Source organism: Pyrus communis, chromosome 2 (genome assembly GCF_963583255.1).
Source record: "Pyrus communis chromosome 2, drPyrComm1.1, whole genome shotgun sequence".
NCBI lineage: Eukaryota > Viridiplantae > Streptophyta > Magnoliopsida > Rosales > Rosaceae > Pyrus > Pyrus communis.
Genome location: NC_084804.1, coordinates 23,641,310 through 23,659,808, shown reverse-complemented (window position 1 = coordinate 23,659,808; position 18,499 = coordinate 23,641,310). Strand labels below are relative to the sequence as shown.

The window sequence follows — 18,499 nt, the reverse complement described above, 5'->3', positions numbered from 1 at the left end:
GCTTTTCATAGTTAGGGAACTTGATAAGGATACTTTGGTTGTGATGCATATCCCATCCAATTCAATGAATTAAGGAAAATCAGAAAGTTAATTTGTGCTATCACAGTTAATTTGGGGCGTTGTCATTCATAGTCTAAAGGAATAATAACTGGAAATTGGTTTGTATGCATATATCATGTGTGGAGAAGGACCCTCTAACTAGCCTTTCACCCATTTAATTCACCCAAATTCATTTTTACAAAGTGTTTTATGCAAAGTTTCTGTTTTAAGTTTTAAATTCATCAAAAACAATCCCCCTTCATTTAGTCTTGTTATTTGAGTCAAAATCTGTTTTCTTTTAGTCTTTTGAGTCAAGTTAAGTTTTATTTTCGTCAAAATCACTTGTGAGGTCTAGAATTGAGTCATTTTGATTGTTTGTTGTTGTTTTGAGTGTTTTAAGCTAGTTTTGAGTCTATACAGTCTAGTGTAGTGTTTTTGAGTCTTATTTGTGTTGATTAGCATCCCTAGTTAATCCCCGATCTAGAACGATCCCTACTTACATATATACTACAATTGTTAACAATAGGGTTTAATTTGTGAGTCAAGTAAATTTTCACATCAGGTAGTAGCTTTAGGGTTCTAGGGCAGCCGTCCATCGGATGTATTGCGGTACCCAGACATCCCGGTTCCCCATAGATTAGGCCAGGAGACCCCAAATCCTTCAATTAGCTAAGCCTTGAAAATGTCCATTATGGCTACTTCTAGGAATCCCAGCGCAAGCCATCGTGCATGTAGTTATACTAGGGTAGCCAGGCTTATCCACGTCTGGATATTCGGAGTGTAGAGTTTATCCTCCCATCTTGGAGAGCTGACCCATGTAGGTGTCGGGGAATTGGTTTACCCTCTCGCACTGGAGAACATGGTTGGTTGATAGGAGCATATTCATGCGACTTAAATGGCTTGTTCTCGTGCATTTACGTTATGTTTCTTTAGTTATTTTAGTCCTTTAAGCTATTTTCGTGTGTTTGTAGGTCCAAAGGGCTAAAGGAGCAAAAAGATGCATTTTGGAGACTTTTGGAGCACTTTTGGGCTAAGGATGGATAGCTTATGCTTGGCGCCAAAATGTTGGACGAAATTGAAGACCAAAGTGTTGGAACCTTGTTCCCTTTAGTTTTAGGACATTTAAACCTTTCCAATTCCCTTATCACATGCATTCACTCACCACAAACAAGTCACATGCATTCATCAATATATCTAGCTGTCATTCACATGCATTCCATCTTTTAATTTAATCACATGCACATTCACCTTGCATTTGCAGAAAATCCACTTCATAACACATGCATCTTGGCAGATTTCACATGCACTCATGCACATTCACCTTAATCATTCACATAGCTTTAATCCACATGCATTTCCACCTAGATTTCCACCTCACAACCACCAGAAATCAACCAAAACCGTGCATTCCCTTTCAATTCTGTCAAAGCACATGCATTTCCACCCTTTAATCACATGCACAAACAGCCACATGCATCTCCCATCACCATTTCAGATTTCCACCAAGTTCCTAGCTGTCATGTTCCCCCCATTCACCTATAAATACTCATTCATTCATTCTCATTCATACACATCCATTCACCACAGAAATAAGGCCTTTGTGCCAGAAATTCATCCATTCCAAACACTCTTCCATAAACTCATCCATTGCAGAAATGTAGACCATCAAACCACCCCCTTTGTGCCGTGAGTCTTCCCTACAAATCCAAACACCATCCTTCCATTCCTCCACCACTACCCAAACCATTCACACCATCAAACTATCCTTAGACCTTGTGCTACAACGAAGAGGAAGAGAAGAGTGCCTAAACGTTCATACAATTCAAGTTTGAGTTGTTGGAATGTTTAGGTGTTTCTTTGATTTCAACGTTTAATTTCAATACTCTTTGTTTTGTACGAATGAGGCATGGAAGAGAAGAGTGCCTAAACGTTCATACAATTCAAGTTTGAGTTGCTGGAATGTTTAGGTGTTTCTTTGATTCTCTTTGTTTTGTATCATAAGGAACTAAACTCCCCCTTGGTTGGGGGGTGATTCGAATATATGTTTATGCTTGCATTTTGATTTGATTACTTCTAATTGCGTTTCATAAGTTGTGATTCAATTTGTTTAACCATTTTATTGATAACTTATTTATGTATGTTTATTGAGAGTGCACGCTTAATTTTCATGCATGAATATGACGCTAGAATATAAGTGAGTTTCACCTAATAGTTACGAACTTATATTCATAAGTAGTGGAGGTTGCTTATAAACAATCGCGTTAAACGAATTCTTGGCAAGTGTTTCATGCATTCATAGTAACGAATGCCTCGTCAACACTTATAATTTTCATAGAGCGTAATGATTCTTGCTTGTACCTCTTCTATGCATTCATGTTGAGGACTTGTGGGGAATGTTTTGAATTGTCGCATGCATCATCCAATTCAATAACGTTAGGAAGATTTGAAGGTTAATTAGTGCATCACGGTTAACTTGGGGTGTTGAGAATTCATGGTTTATTGAAATGCAATTGGAAATCATTTATTATGCAAGTATAACATGTATGGAGATGAACCCCTTGGCTAGCATCCATCCATTCATTCCATTTCATCACATTCATATATACTATCTGTCTTAATTCGAATCTGTACATTTTATTTAATTTCGTATAAAACTCAATCCCCCTTTACTTTATTGTCCAAATTAGTAGAAAGTGTTTTAGTTTATGTTTATAAGTGTTTTGATTCATTTTGTTACATAATTTCGTCCAAATTCACCAAAGTGCTCAAAACTGCCCAGAAAGTGATTTTAAGGCAGTTTTGAGTGTTTTGGGTGATGTTTGAGTCTTTTGGTTTGTTTTAATGTTTTAAAGTTTAGTTTTACATTCTTTGAGTCTAGTTTAGTGTTTTATATTACGTTTTTACGTTTGTGATTCAATTTGTTACATAAATTCGTCCAAAGTACTCAAAGTGCTCAAAACTGCCCAGAAAGTGATTTTAAGGCAGTTTTGAGTGTTTTGGGTAATGTTTGAGTCTTTTGGTTTGTTTTAGTGTTTTAAAGTTTAGTTTTGCATTCCTTGAGTCTAGTATAGTGTTTCATATTGTTATTTTACGTTTTTGAGTCAAATCCAAGTGGTTAACAATCCCTCCTAATCCCCGGTCCAGAACGATCCCTACTTATACTTATACTACAATTGACAAAAAGAGGGTTTAATTTGTGTGCGTATAAATCACGCATCAAATTTTGGCGCCGTTGCCGGGGATTAGAAAATTTGCTAATCCCTTGGATTGTTTTATTTTCATTTGTTTTTATTTTATTCCAGATTCTTATGTTATTTTGTTTCTTGTTCTAGGTACCAGTTTATGACTCGGAGTTCTCATCCGATTCGTGAACATATCCTGGAGTGATTGGGTTCTTCGTCCGGCTGCAAGACGTAAAAGAAAGCGCTACTTGGGAGGCAACCCAATGCACTGAATAAACAAAGCATGTTAAAAAAAAAAAAAAAAAAAAAAAAAAAAAAAAAAAAAATTTATATATTAAATAAAGATACTAAACATGGAGAAAGATGGAGCTTCACAAATGTTGTTTACGTGAAGCCCCACGACGAGGCATCGGAGCAGAAGGCATTGGAGCGGAAGGCATCGAAGCGGAAGGCAGCGGAGCGGAAGGCATCGGAGCGGGAGGCATCGAAGATAGAGCATTCCAGGCCTCAATACTTGGCCAAGCGCTGGATGAGCCAGGAAAAAGGTGCCTCTGGAGGAAAGACGAAAACCTTTGACGGTCACTGTGAATCCGACCTTCAGACTCTTGCAGCTCATCAAGCTTCCTCTTCATGCCCGTCGAATAGTTGTTTGCAAGCACGTGCAAACTTCTATTCTCATACTTCAGCTGCTGGATCTCTTGCTTAAGTCTTTCCACCTCTGCCATCAATGATTCCACCTGACGGGACCGAGCAAGCAGGCGTTGGCCCATGTTGGACACAGAACTCGCACACTGAACACTAAGTGCGAGGGACTCTTGAACGGCCAACTCATCGGACCGTCCTGACAGCAACCTACTATCTTTTGGAGTGAGGAGGTTCTTAGCTACTATTGTAGCTGTTGTGGCGTCCTGCATCACGGAGTCTTCACCTGTAAGAAGACCGTTAGAAGATAAAAAAGAAGGGCGCCATACGTTACCTTGACGCGGCGCGCCCGTATCACTGCTAAGGCTCAATTCCAAGCTAAGGTTCGATGAGTTTGCCATTTTTCAAAAGTGTTCAAAGAGAAGGGATGGAGTTAAATTTCAAAGGGCCGGAGTCGATTTTCAAGAATGGGAAATCTTCAGAGTGTGTTTGTTGTGGTGATCGATAGCTCAATAAAAAAGCCAAAGCGACGCGTCCACCGATTCAAAAAGCCGGAATTTCCGGCGTAATTTAGGCAACGCTTTCTCGGCTTTTCAGAAGACGCGTTCAACTTTGTCAAAAGATTTCTTCTTTTCAGACAACACGTGGAGGCCATCACCGCAACTACACATCTTTAGCCGACAAGCGCAAAGTTCGGCGACACTTTCGCTGCTTTTCAGAAAACGCGTGCAGCTTTGTCAAAAGGAGCCGCATCCGCACTACTACGTGTCGTTCAGAAAGCAAAGGGGCGCCTGCTCAGAAATCGAAGAGGCGTCATTCAGAAATCGAAGAGGCGCCACTATTTCAAAAAGCCGGATTTGCGGGATCAAAACGTTTGTCGACAAGGGTAAAAGAACAATACCACCACTTGATATTATCTCTATATATGTCGACCTTCGTCTTTTATGGCAAGGCAAACCTGAAGAAAAATGCCCAACTCTCCCTCACCTCTGAAGGCGCACTCCCAGCAAAGCCTTTCGAAAGACTCAATTCTTTCTTCTTCCCCAAATATGATACCAGATGCCTGGAGTACATATGACCCAGGAGGAAACAGCACAACAAATACATGTGCTGATTCGTTCACCGCTTCTTCAAAAGCAAAGGTATCTCATATCATAAAGGTCAAAAGCAAAAGTATCTCATATCATGCTCTTTCCCTGTCTTTTTCTTTGTCCTTGTTCTTACTCGCATGGCAAAGTAAAAGAAGCAATCAGCCGGCACTTGGAGTCAATCTTCCGATCTGGAGCCAACTGCCTGGAATCTATTCCTGATTGCTTACCTAGCGTTGCTCTCGAGTAGTCATCTTCAACGGTTGATACACTTCCGGAGAAGGGACCACTTCTGCAAAGGGGAGCGAGTAAGGCAAGTGAAAATGATACATTGAAGCATGTGGAGACAAACATAGGCTGAGTTATCCTCCAACCCTTTTCAATACGAATTGGAAAGATTGAACAAAGAAACAGACCAAAGGGGTAAGCTCAGACCTTCGGGGAAGACCAAAAGAATCCTGCTGCCCAGTTCAACAGTAGCACAAAGGAAAATCAATGATGGGCGGAAACCAGTTCAAGAGTAAGCCTGTGGAGTCACTATGATCAAAGCCTCAATGCAATTACCAAGGAGAAGAGGGAATTTACACTCCATAACCAGATTTGCGTCCCTAAACTCTTCTCTTTGTTAATTACATTATGCCATGTTTAGTATGTTTAAATTGCTTTTTGTGTGTTTACTTATGCTTAAAACATTGAGGACAATGTTTGATTTAAGTGTGGGGGGGGGGGGGGGGTAACTAAGTATATTTAATGCAAATTCGTGGGATTTTATCACCCATTACTTCAAATGTTGTTCCTTGCTGTTTTAAGGTGTTTTTAAGTTGTTTTAGAGTGTTTTTAGTGTGTTTTGTTTTATAACTCCGAAAATCACATAAAAATTTGAAAAACATGTTTTAAAAAGCCTAAAAAGAGTGTTTTGAGTCATTTTTGTGTGTTTGTGTCTTAGGGTACCTTCCAACAAAATGATAAGGATTTGGTTTGTAATTGCATGACTGTTAAAAAGAGTTATGAACATAGAGAAAAGTTTGAATTACTCTTGGTATATGCTTGGTTATGGTTATAATGTATGATTTCACATGCAATCATAAAAGAGAAATTTGTTTTTGTAACATGCTTGAAGGAAGGAACTCAAACAAACGCTACAACCCTGTGAGACTCGAGCCATTACCTTCTTTGGAGAGTTATTTTCTGTGATTCTTTGTTTTCTAAAGTTGTTGCATGATCTCATTATTCCTTGCTTGGTTGCTACTTAGAATGCAATTGTATCATGATAGAACTAAATGCTAGAACTTATATCCGTTTCATTCAAAGCATGACATTGAATTGCATAATATATATCAAGATGAAGTTGTGTTGTTGCCACCATAGCCAAATAGCCTTACTTCCCATATTTCGTATATATTAGTTTTAACCCCGTTGAGCCTCGTTTAGCCTATTTTCTTTGCTAACCACATCACCCCTTACCTAGCCTAGAGTAGGACTTTCCTATACCCTTGTTCTTGAAGTATAGTGAGCATGACTTAAATGAATTCCTTTTGATTAATATGTTGCAGAAAATAAGTGTGGGGGAAGGGATTTTTGTGTGTATGTATGTGCCTAAGTCTTAAAGGAGGCACGGGAAAAAAAAAAAAAATGTGAGAAAAAGAAGAAGAAAAGAAAGAAAAAGAGTGAAAATAAGTGAGAATGGACTCACAAGTGTGATTGTTGAAGAAAGGGCCCAAAAAGTTTGAATATGGCCCTAAGTTTGGTGTGACTTCCCCTTGGGTGTTCAAAGTTGACTTCTGCGTTCTAAAGGGAATTCTAAGTGCCTAATTCAATACTTTGCTCACTATTGCTTAAAGAACATTTGTTTTCCCTATCCTTTCTTTGTTAGCCAAACACCTTTAGCCCCGTTTCAACCCTTATGCTTCTATCTTGATCGTTATGTGTTCAATAATGTGGAGTTTGGAATTGATATGAGCTTATGGAATCACTGGTTCTCGTTCTAAGTAGTAGCATTCCATTCATGAGATCATATATATACATGTTAATAATTCCAGAAAATGCTTTCCTTGTTATAACATATGTGAGTGTTCGTCTACATGTTTACATCAATCTTCTCACATATACCTAGTGTAGGGTGTGTAGTCAGAAAATCTGTGTGAAAAACGAGTGCATATCTTGTAAGGATTTGAGAAAATTCTCTAAGGCATGTTACTACATTCAAAACATAGTTTTAAATGCTTAATTGTGAAATAATATGTGGTGACTATGAGTAAGAATGTACTTAAGTGTGAAGATGACAAAAATCTGTGGGAATAATGATTTTTAACTTGTCATGAGCATTGGAAATCCGTGAGACGATTGTTGGAAGGTGTAGGTTGTGTTTTGTTCGTTTTGTCTAGTTTCGTGATCTTTTGTTGTTTTGTTTTGCTCGAGGACTAGCAAAAGATAAGTGTGGGGGTATTTGATAGGAGCATATTCATGCGACTTAAATGGCTTGTTCTCGTGCATTTACGTTATGTTTCTTTAGTTATTTTAGTCCTTTAAGCTATTTTCGTGTGTTTGTAGGTCCAAAGGGCTAAAGGAGCAAAAAGATGCATTTTGGAGACTTTTGGAGCACTTTTGGGCTAAGGATGGATAGCTTATGCTTGGCGCCAAAATGTTGGACGAAATTGAAGACCAAAGTGTTGGAACCTTGTTCCCTTTAGTTTTAGGACATTTAAACCTTTCCAATTCCCTTATCACATGCATTCACTCACCACAAACAAGTCACATGCATTCATCAACATATCTAGCTGTCATTCACATGCATTCCATCTTTTAATTTAATCACATACACATTCACCTTGCATTTGCAGAAAATCCACTTCATAACACATGCATCTTGGCAGATTTCACATGCACTCATGCACATTCACCTTAATCATTCACATAGCTTTAATCCACATGCATTTCCACCTAGATTTCCACCTCACAACCACCAGAAATCAACCAAAACCGTGCATTCCCTTTCAATTCTGTCAAAGCACATGCATTTCCACCCTTTAATCACATGCACAAACAGCCACATGCATCTCCCATCACCATTTCAGATTTCCACCAAGTTCCTAGCTGTCATGTTCCCCCCATTCACCTATAAATACTCATTCATTCATTCTCATTCATACACATCCATTCACCACAGAAATAAGGCCTTTGTGCCAGAAATTCATCCATTCCAAACACTCTTCCATAAACTCATCCATTGCAGAAATGTAGACCATCAAACCACCCCCTTTGTGCCGTGAGTCTTCCCTACAAATCCAAACACCATCCTTCCATTCCTCCACCACTACCCAAACCATTCACACCATCAAACTATCCTTAGACCTTGTGCTACAACGAAGAGGAAGAGAAGAGTGCCTAAACGTTCATACAATTCAAGTTTGAGTTGTTGGAATGTTTAGGTGTTTCTTTGATTTCAACGTTTAATTTCAATACTCTTTGTTTTGTACGAATGAGGCATGGAAGAGAAGAGTGCCTAAACGTTCATACAATTCAAGTTTGAGTTGCTGGAATGTTTAGGTGTTTCTTTGATTCTCTTTGTTTTGTATCATAAGGAACTAAACTCCCCCTTGGTTGGGGGGTGATTCGAATATATGTTTATGCTTGCATTTTGATTTGATTACTTCTAATTGCGTTTCATAAGTTGTGATTCAATTTGTTTAACCATTTTATTGATAACTTATTTATGTATGTTTATTGAGAGTGCACGCTTAATTTTCATGCATGAATATGACGCTAGAATATAAGTGAGTTTCACCTAATAGTTACGAACTTATATTCATAAGTAGTGGAGGTTGCTTATAAACAATCGCGTTAAACGAATTCTTGGCAAGTGTTTCATGCATTCATAGTAACGAATGCCTCGTCAACACTTATAATTTTCATAGAGCGTAATGATTCTTGCTTGTACCTCTTCTATGCATTCATGTTGAGGACTTGTGGGGAATGTTTTGAATTGTCGCATGCATCATCCAATTCAATAACGTTAGGAAGATTTGAAGGTTAATTAGTGCATCACGGTTAACTTGGGGTGTTGAGAATTCATGGTTTATTGAAATGCAATTGGAAATCATTTATTATGCAAGTATAACATGTATGGAGATGAACCCCTTGGCTAGCATCCATCCATTCATTCCATTTCATCACATTCATATATACTATCTGTCTTAATTCGAATCTGTACATTTTATTTAATTTCGTATAAAACTCAATCCCCCTTTACTTTATTGTCCAAATTAGTAGAAAGTGTTTTAGTTTATGTTTATAAGTGTTTTGATTCATTTTGTTACATAATTTCGTCCAAATTCACCAAAGTGCTCAAAACTGCCCAGAAAGTGATTTTAAGGCAGTTTTGAGTGTTTTGGGTGATGTTTGAGTCTTTTGGTTTGTTTTAATGTTTTAAAGTTTAGTTTTACATTCTTTGAGTCTAGTTTAGTGTTTTATATTACGTTTTTACGTTTGTGATTCAATTTGTTACATAAATTCGTCCAAAGTACTCAAAGTGCTCAAAACTGCCCAGAAAGTGATTTTAAGGCAGTTTTGAGTGTTTTGGGTAATGTTTGAGTCTTTTGGTTTGTTTTAGTGTTTTAAAGTTTAGTTTTGCATTCCTTGAGTCTAGTATAGTGTTTCATATTGTTATTTTACGTTTTTGAGTCAAATCCAAGTGGTTAACAATCCCTCCTAATCCCCGGTCCAGAACGATCCCTACTTATACTTATACTACAATTGACAAAAAGAGGGTTTAATTTGTGTGCGTATAAATCACGCATCATTGGTCCATCGGGGAGGGGGGGTGCAATTCCTGTGATGAGTCTCTAAGAAGGGCGTGGTCTTTTTTTGAAGTGCAGGACTGACAAGTTGTTGTAAGCATGCAACCGAGCCAAGTTATGATTACTTTTGAATTCCTTATTGAAAAACGAGTGAAACGAACGAGAACTTAAGTGTAAGGTAGGAACTGCAAAACAACTGGATAGTCCTCGGCTTGTGGGGTGGACCCCTTTGAGCTGTTTGAGTCTTTAGGCTTTGATGTAATGGGAGGTCACATATGGTACTTCCTCAAATTGTAAGCGCTCCACTGCTTTTCAATCTTTTTGTCGTTTCATGGTGGCGAGGGTGTAATTACTCTTGCCGCCTACTCTGCTGATCTTGTACGAACCTTCTTATTTGGGATCCATCCTTTTGGAGTCTTCTCTATGGGCAATGATGAAGGTTTTTCTTAGGACTAGATCTTCGAGTTGGAACTGCCGGATCTTGGCCCTTTTGTTATAGCTGGAGATGAGCTGCTGCTGGTAGGCTGCGATGCGGGTGATAGTCTACTTGCACTTTTCCTCTGCCAGATCTAAGCTTGTGGCCATCTCCTTACTGTTCTGCTCAATGCTTAGTAATAGAGTGGTGCTACTTGACTTGATGACATTGGGATGAATGATTGCTTATGAACCAAATACCAAAGAGAAATGAGTCTCACCGGTTGCTCGTCTTTTGGTGGTGCGTTATGCCGATAGACATCCGGGGAGCTTGTCTGGCCATTTTCCCTTCTTGTTGGTGAGGATTTCTTGAGGCAGTCGAGGATCATCTTGTTGGATGCTTTGGCCCACCTATTGCCTTGAGGATATCTCGACGTGGACATGTGCTACTTGATGGCATACTTTTGGAAAACCTTCGCCATACTTTTGCCCATTGATGCGAGATTTACTTGACACTCAAATTAAACCCTCGTTTGACAATTGTAGTAGAATGGATAAGTGAGGGATCGTTCTAGACCGGGGATTAGGAGGGCTTGCTAAAACCTTCTAAATTGACTTAAAAACATAAAAACTAAATTAAAATACCCTTAACAAGACTACTATGACTCAGAATGGCTTTGAAAAACTCAAATTGTCTAAAGCAATCAAATTGACTCAAATAGAAGCTAGAACTTGATTTAGACGAATTTGCAAGTGTTTATGACTCCAAAAGCTTAAAGATACAAAAATAAAACAAATACGAATGATTAAGACTCAACGAAATATGGGGGAAATGTGTTTGGACGATATTAAATTAAAAAGACAGAATATAATTAAAGGCAAAATGTAAATATGAATGTGATGAAAATATGGATGATGGAATAGCCAAGGGGTTCTTCTCCACACATGTTACACTTGCATACAAAATTGATTCTCAGTTGGTCTTTCGATAAGTTGTGAAACTCAATGCTCCAAGTTAATTAGATCCGCTTAGATTAACTTTCAGATTTCCCTAAATTTGTTGGATTGAATGGAATACGCATTACAACCAAATTATTCTTAATCAAAGTCCCTAACTATGGAATACGCATGATAGAGACATTCAACAAAGATCATTAAGTTCAACGGAAATCATAAACATCGACGAGGCATTCGTTACTATGGAATACGCATGAAACTTATGCCAAGAATTCGTTTAACACGATTGTTATTAAGCAACGTCCACTACTTGTGAATATAAGTTCATAACGATCAGGTGAAATTCACTTATATTCTAGCGTCATATTTATGCATGAAAATTAAGCTTGCAATCTCAATGAACATACATAAATAAGTTATCAATCAAACAGTTAAACGAATTGAATCCACAACTTATGAAATTCCAACCAAACGTAATCAATTCAAATTGCAAATATAAACATAGTTTCGAATCACCCCCTAGCTAAAGGGGGTTTAGTTCCTCATAACTTTGAAATCAAAGAAACACCTAAACATTCCAACAACTCAAACTGAATTGTATGAACATTTAGGCACTCTTCTCTTGCATTACAAAACAAAGAAAATTGAATTTAAACATTGAAATCAAAGAAACACCTAAACATTCCAACAACTCAAACTTGAATTGTATGAACGTTTAAGCACTCTTCTCTTCTTCGTTGTTGTAGCACAAGGTCTAAGGTGAGTTTTTGGGGGATGAGGAGTGGTTGGAGTGGTTGGAATGAAGAGAAAATATGCAGAAAATGAAGTGGGACTCACGGCAATGGAATGGGTTTGTTGCTTGGTGTTTGTAACTGAAAATGTGTATGGAAGAGTCAATGAATTGTGGAAGAATGGATGCTTATTTATAGGTGAAATGGGGGAACATGGCAGCTAGGAGGGAATGTGGCTGCATGTTTGAATGATTAAAGGATGCATGTGGGTTGAAATGAAAGGGAAATGCATGTGCAAAGCTGGAAATGCATGTGAAGATGTTGGAAATGGAATGAAACTCACGGCAATAGTGTAATGGTGCTGAAAATGCATGTTTGTGCATGTGATTTGAAGTGATTATTGTTTGGAAATGAATGTGAAGGCATGTGAAAGCTGGAAATGCATGTGAAGATGTTGGAAATGGAATGAAACTCACGGCAATAGTGTAATGGTGCATGTGTTGGCTGTTTTGTTTGTTGGTTAAAGCTTGTGTTTGCATGTGAATGTTGTTTGTGTGAAGTGTGTGTGAATGCATGTGGATTAAAGAGTGAATGCATGTGTTGAATGATTTCTTGGTGAGGGAATGCATGTGCAAATGCATGTGGAATGTGGCTGAAAATGAAAGGAGGAGTGCAATGGAATGTGCACGGCAATAATGTGTGTTTGTGCATGTGGGTGAATGTGCATGTGTTTTAGGTTGTAATGTGTAGATAATTATGAGTATGATAAATGATAAGTGTATGATATGTTGAGTGATATGTCGAGTGGTAAGTGAATGATATGTTGAGTGATAAATGAATGATATGTTGAGTGATAAGATAAGTGGTTATTGATATGTAGATGAATGAATGATATGATAAGTAATAAATGAATGATATGTGGTGATGATAAGATAAGTGTATGATATGATAAGTGGTGAATGAAGGAGTGGAATGTTGGAATGTTATGCACGACTAAGGATATAGGAAAGGTTTAAATATCCTAAAACTAAAGGGAACAAGGTTCCAACACTTTGGTCTTCAATTAGGTCAATTTCGTCCAACACTTTGGCTCCAAGCATAAGCTATCCATCCTTAGCCCAAAAGTGCTCCAAAAGTCTCCAAAATGCATCTTTTTGCTCCTTTAGCCCTTTCGGCCTACAAACACACGAAAATAGCTTAAAGTACTAAAATAACTAAAGAAACATAACGTAAATGCACGAGAACAAGCCATTTAAGTCGCATGAATATGCTCCTATCAAATACCCCCACACTTATCTTTTGCTAGTCCTCGAGCAAAACAGAATAAAAACAAATAAACAAAATGACACTAAACACGTAAAACACAACCTAAACCTTCCAACAACCGTCTTAGGGATTTCCAATGCACATGACATGTTAAAAATCATCATTCTCACAGATTTTAGTCATCTTCACACTTAAGTACATTCTTAATCATAGTCACCATATACTAGTTCACAATTAAGCATTTAAAACCATGTTTTGAATGTAGTAACATGCCTTAGAGAATTTGCTCAATTCCTTACAAGATATGCACTCGATTTTCACTCAGAATTTCTAACTACACACCCTAATCTAGTCATATGTGAGAAGATTGATGTAAACATGAAAACGAACACTCACATATATGTATCATAAAGAGAGCAATTTCTGGAGTTAATAAGCATGTTTAGGTATGATCTCATGAATGGAATGCTACTACTTAGACGCGAGAACCAGTGACACCATAAGCTCATATCAATTCCAAACTCCACATTTTGAAACACATAACACTCAAGATAGAAGTCAAAGGGTTGTAACGGGGCTAGGGTATTGGCTAACAATGAAAGGTGAAGGATAAACAAACATTCTTAAAGCAATAGTGAGCAAAGTATTGAATTAGGCACTTAGAATTCCCTTAAGAACGCAGAAGTCAACTTTGAACACCCAAGGGAAAGTCACACAAAACTTAGGGCCATATTCAACTTTCTGGACCCTTTCTTCAACCATCAACGCTCGTGAGTTCATTCTTACTTATTTTCACTCTTTTTTTTTTTTTTTTTTTTTTTTTTTTTTTTTTTTTATGAATCTCAAAACATACATATAAACGTAAGAACAAACTTTTACTCCCCCACACTCATTTTCTTGCATAATGTAACTCAAAAGGAATTCATTTAAGTCATGCTCACTATACTTTAAGAACAAGGGTATAGGAAAGTCCTACTCTAGGCTAGGTAAGGGGTGATGTGGGTTAACAAAGAATAAAGGCTAAACGAGGCTCAACGGGGTTAAAACTTACAATAAATACGAAATATGGGAAGTAAGGCTATTTGGCTATGGTGGCAACTACACAACTTCATCTTGAATATGTGTTATGCAAATCAATAACATGCTTTGAATGAAATGGGCATGAGTTCTAGCATTTGGAACTATATGATGAAACGCCTTCTAAGTAGTAACCAAGCAAAGAATAATGAGATCATGCAACGACTTTAGAAAACAAGAAATCACAGATTATACTCTCCAAAGAACGTTATAGGCTCAAGTCTCTCAGGGTTGTAGCGTTTGTTTGAGTTCCTTCCTTCAAGCATGTTACAAAAACGAATTTTTTTTTTCTTTTATGATTGCATGTGAAGTCATACATTATAACCATAACCAAGCATATACCAAGAGTAAATCAAACTTTTCTCTATGTTTATAACTCTTTCTAACCGTCATGCAATTATAAACCAAATCCTTATCATTGTGTTGGAAGGCTCCCTAAGACACAAAAACAACTCAAAACACTCTTTTTAGGCTTTTCAAAAAAATGTTTTTCAAATTTTTATGTGATTTTCGGAGTTATAAAACAAAACACGCTAAAACAGTTAAAAAAAAACCTTAAAAACATTTAAAACAGCAAGGAACAACACTTGAAGTTATGGGTGATAAAATTCAACGAATTTGCATCAACATACTTAGTTACCCCCCCCCCCCCCCCCCACACTTAAATCAAACATTGTCCTCAATGTTTTAAGCATAGATTCACACAAAGCATAAGTAAATACACAAAAAGCACTTAAACATACTAAACATGGCAGAATGTAATTAACAAAGAGAAGAGTTTAGAGACGCAAATCTGGTTATAGAGTGTAAATTCCATCTTCTCCTTGGTAATTGCATTGAGGCTTTTGATCTTTGTGATTCCACAGGCTTACTCTTGAACTGGTTTCTGCCCATCGTTGATTTTCCTTTGTGCTACTTCTTGAACTGGGCAGCAGGATGGTTCTTTTGGTCTCCCCCGAAGGTCTGAGCCTACCCTTTTGGTCTGTTTCTTTGTTCAATCTTTCCAATTCGTATTGAAAAGGGTTGGAGGATAACTCAGCCTATGTTTGTCTCCACATGCTTCAATGTATCATTTTCACTTGCCTTACTCGCTCCCCTTTGCAGAAGTGGTCCCTTCTCCGGAAGTGTATCAACCGTTGAAGATGACTACTCGAGAGCAACGCTAGGTAAGCAATCAGGAATAGATTCCAGGCAGTTGGCTCCAGAACGGAAGACTGACTCCAAGTGCCGGCTGATTGCTTGTTTTACTTTGCCATGCGAGTAAGAACAAGGACAAAGAAAAAGACAGGGAAAGAGCATGATATGAGATACTTTTGCTTTTGACCTTGATGATATGAGATACCTTTGCTTTTGAAGAAGCGGTGAATGAATCAGCACATGTATTTGTTGTGCTGCTTCCTCTTGGGTCATCTGTACTCCAGGCATCTGGTATCATCTTTGGGGAAGAAGAAAGAATTGAGTATTTCGAAAGGCTTTGCTGGGAGTGCGCCCTCAGAGGTGAGGGAGAGTTGGGCATTTTCTTCAGGTTTGCCCTGCCATAAAAGACGAAGGTCGACATATATAGAGATAATATCATGTGGTGGTACTTTTTACCTTTGTCGACAAACGTTTTGATCCCGCAAATCCGGCTTTTTGAAATAGTGGCGCCTCTTCGATCTCTGAACACGCCTCTTCGATTTCTGAGCAGGCGCCCCTTTGATTTCTGAACGACGCCCCCCCCGCTTTCTGAACGACACGTGGTAGTGCAGATGCGGCTCCTTTTGACAAAGCTGCACGCGTCTTCTGAAAAGCAGAGAAAGCGTCGCCGAACTTTGCGCTTGTCGGCAAAAGATGTGTAGTTGTGATGATGGCCTCCACGTGTTGTCTGAAAAGAAGAAATCTTTTGACAAAGTTGAACGCGCCTTCTGAAAAGCCGAGAAAGCGTCGCCTAAATTACGCCAGAGATTCCGGCTTTTTTTTTGAATTGGTGGACGCGTCGCCTTGGCTTTTTTATTGAGCTATCGATCACCACAACAAACACTCTGCAGATTTCCCATTCTTGAAAATCGACTCCGGCCCTTTGAAATTTAACTCCATCCCTTCTCTTTGAACACTTTTGAAAAAATGGCAAACTCATCGAACCTTAGCTTGGAATTGAGCCTTAGCAGTGATACGGGCGCGCCGCGTCAAGGTAACGTGTGGCGCCCTTCTTTCTTTTCTTCTAACGGTCCTCTCACAGGTGAAGACTCCGTGATGCAGGACGCCACAACAGCTACAATAGTAGCTAGGAACCTCCTCACTCCGAAAGATAGTAGGCTGCTGTCAGGACGGTCCGATGAGTTGGCCGTTCAAGAGTCCCTCGCACTTAGTGTTCAGTGTGCGAGTTCTGTGTCCAACATGGGCCAACGCCTGCTTGCCCGCTCCCGTCAGGTGGAATCATTGATGGCAGAGGTGGAAAGTCTCAAGCAGGAGATCCAGCAGCTGAAGTATGAGAATAGAAGTTTGCACGTGCTTGCAAACAACTATTCGACGGGCATGAAGAGGAAGCTTGATGAGCTGCAAGAGTCTGAAGGTCGGATTCACAGTGACCGTCAAAGGTTTTCGTCTTTCCTCCAGAGGCACCTTTTTCCTGGCTCATCCAGCGCTTGGCCAAGTATTGAGGCCTGGAATGCTCTATCTTCGATGCCTCCCGCTCCGATGCCTTCTGCTCCTACGTCTTCCGCTCCGATGCCTTCTGTTCCTACGCCTTCCGCTTCAAGAGTAAAGCCACGTAGTGGGGCCTCAAGCAAACAACCTTTGTGAAGCACCATCTTTCTTTGTTTAGCAGTGCCTATCAATAAATCAAACATTTTCTCAATGTTACAATCATAGACTCACACAATTAATAAACAAACAAACAATAACAACTAAACAACCTAACAAGGCAGAAACGAAATAGCAACAAAGAGAAGAGTTTTTTAGGAATCTGGATTTGGAGTGCTTTCTAAGTCTTCCTTTATTATCGTGCGTCTGGATTGGATGGAACAATGTGTCATGAGGATGACTGCGTGCATTTAAAGTAAAACTTGAGCTTTCGGGTTGCAATAACTATCACCAAAGTTAGCTTTTGAATTTCTGATAGCATCGAGAAGAGCTTTTGAACTGCGGAATACAGGTAGTCGGGCCACTAACTCTTCTCTCATAATGGTAGAGCTTATTGCTGCTTCAGATACCATCAAACAAGTGAATAAGTCATCCTCTACTTTGGGTTTGGATGGTAGGGAAGTGATGTCGGGTACTTCTTCAAGTCCTTGAATGTGCATTGGCGAGCCTCATCCCAAAGTGCATACTTCTTTGCCAGAGCGAAAAAATCTGCCAGAGTTAGATCTTCTTTCATGATCAATTTTTCGAATAGTGGGTGGTCTGCTAGAAGTCCTATTTGGAAGGCTTCTCTAGCTATCGAGTCGTTGCATCCGACTATCTTTGCCTTCTTTACTTTGAACCTCTTCACATAGTCACGAAGCGACTCTTTTGGGTTCTTCTTGACATTGAACAAATGGTCGGACTTCTTTTTGATCGAGCGATAGGATGAATATTCTTTGGTAAAAACCAAAGAAAGTTCGTCGAAACTTCGGATAAATTGTGGCGGTAGGGTGTAGAACCAATCGTGCGCCTCGCCTTGTAGAGTGATGGCAAATATCTTGCACATAAGATCGTCGTTATTTCGATAAAGGATCATTGCGCTTTGATAGTGCTTTAAGTGTTTGTTCGGGTCTTCATCCCCTTTGAAAGATGTGAAATGTGGCATGCTGAACTTGCGTGGAGGCTCTGCCTGCTCGATCTTGTCCGTGAAGGGTGACCTGCTTATGTTGGTCATGTCCCGTCGCAGAGCATCATCGGCCACTTCGTTGCGTTAGAAATCACGCAATCGCTTGTTTAGGAGCCTCTCTACTTCTTCTTGAATTTGGCTTTGTTGGTGTAGCACAGCTCTCAGCTGCCCCCAGTCTTGACCTTCTGGTCTAGGCTGCTCTTGATGTGAAAATTAACTTGACACACAAATTAAACCCTATTTGTGACAATTGTAATAGATATGTAAGTAGGGATCGTTCTAGACCGGGGATTAACTAGGGATGCTAATCAATACAAATAAGACTCAAAAACACTAAACTAGACTTTATAGACTTAAAACTAACTTTAGACACTTAAAACAGCAACCAACAATAAAAAAGACTCAATTTTAGACTCAACAAGTGTTTTGGACGAAAATAGGACTTAACTTGACTCAAAAGACTCAAGGAAAACAGGTTTTGACTCACATATGAAGACTAAATAAAATGGGGATTATTTTT

At 38.9% G+C, this 18,499-nt stretch overlaps 1 protein-coding gene across 1 annotated transcript; it reads right to left on the bottom strand.

The window, feature by feature from the left end:
• Positions 1–17,409: 17,409 nt before the first annotated feature.
• LOC137724969 (uncharacterized) lies at positions 17,410–18,027 on the bottom strand. The gene has a single exon (XM_068463594.1). The coding sequence runs from the start codon at positions 18,025–18,027 to the stop codon at positions 17,410–17,412; it is 618 nt and encodes a 205-aa protein (XP_068319695.1).
• Between the last annotated feature and the right edge of the window lie 472 nt (positions 18,028–18,499).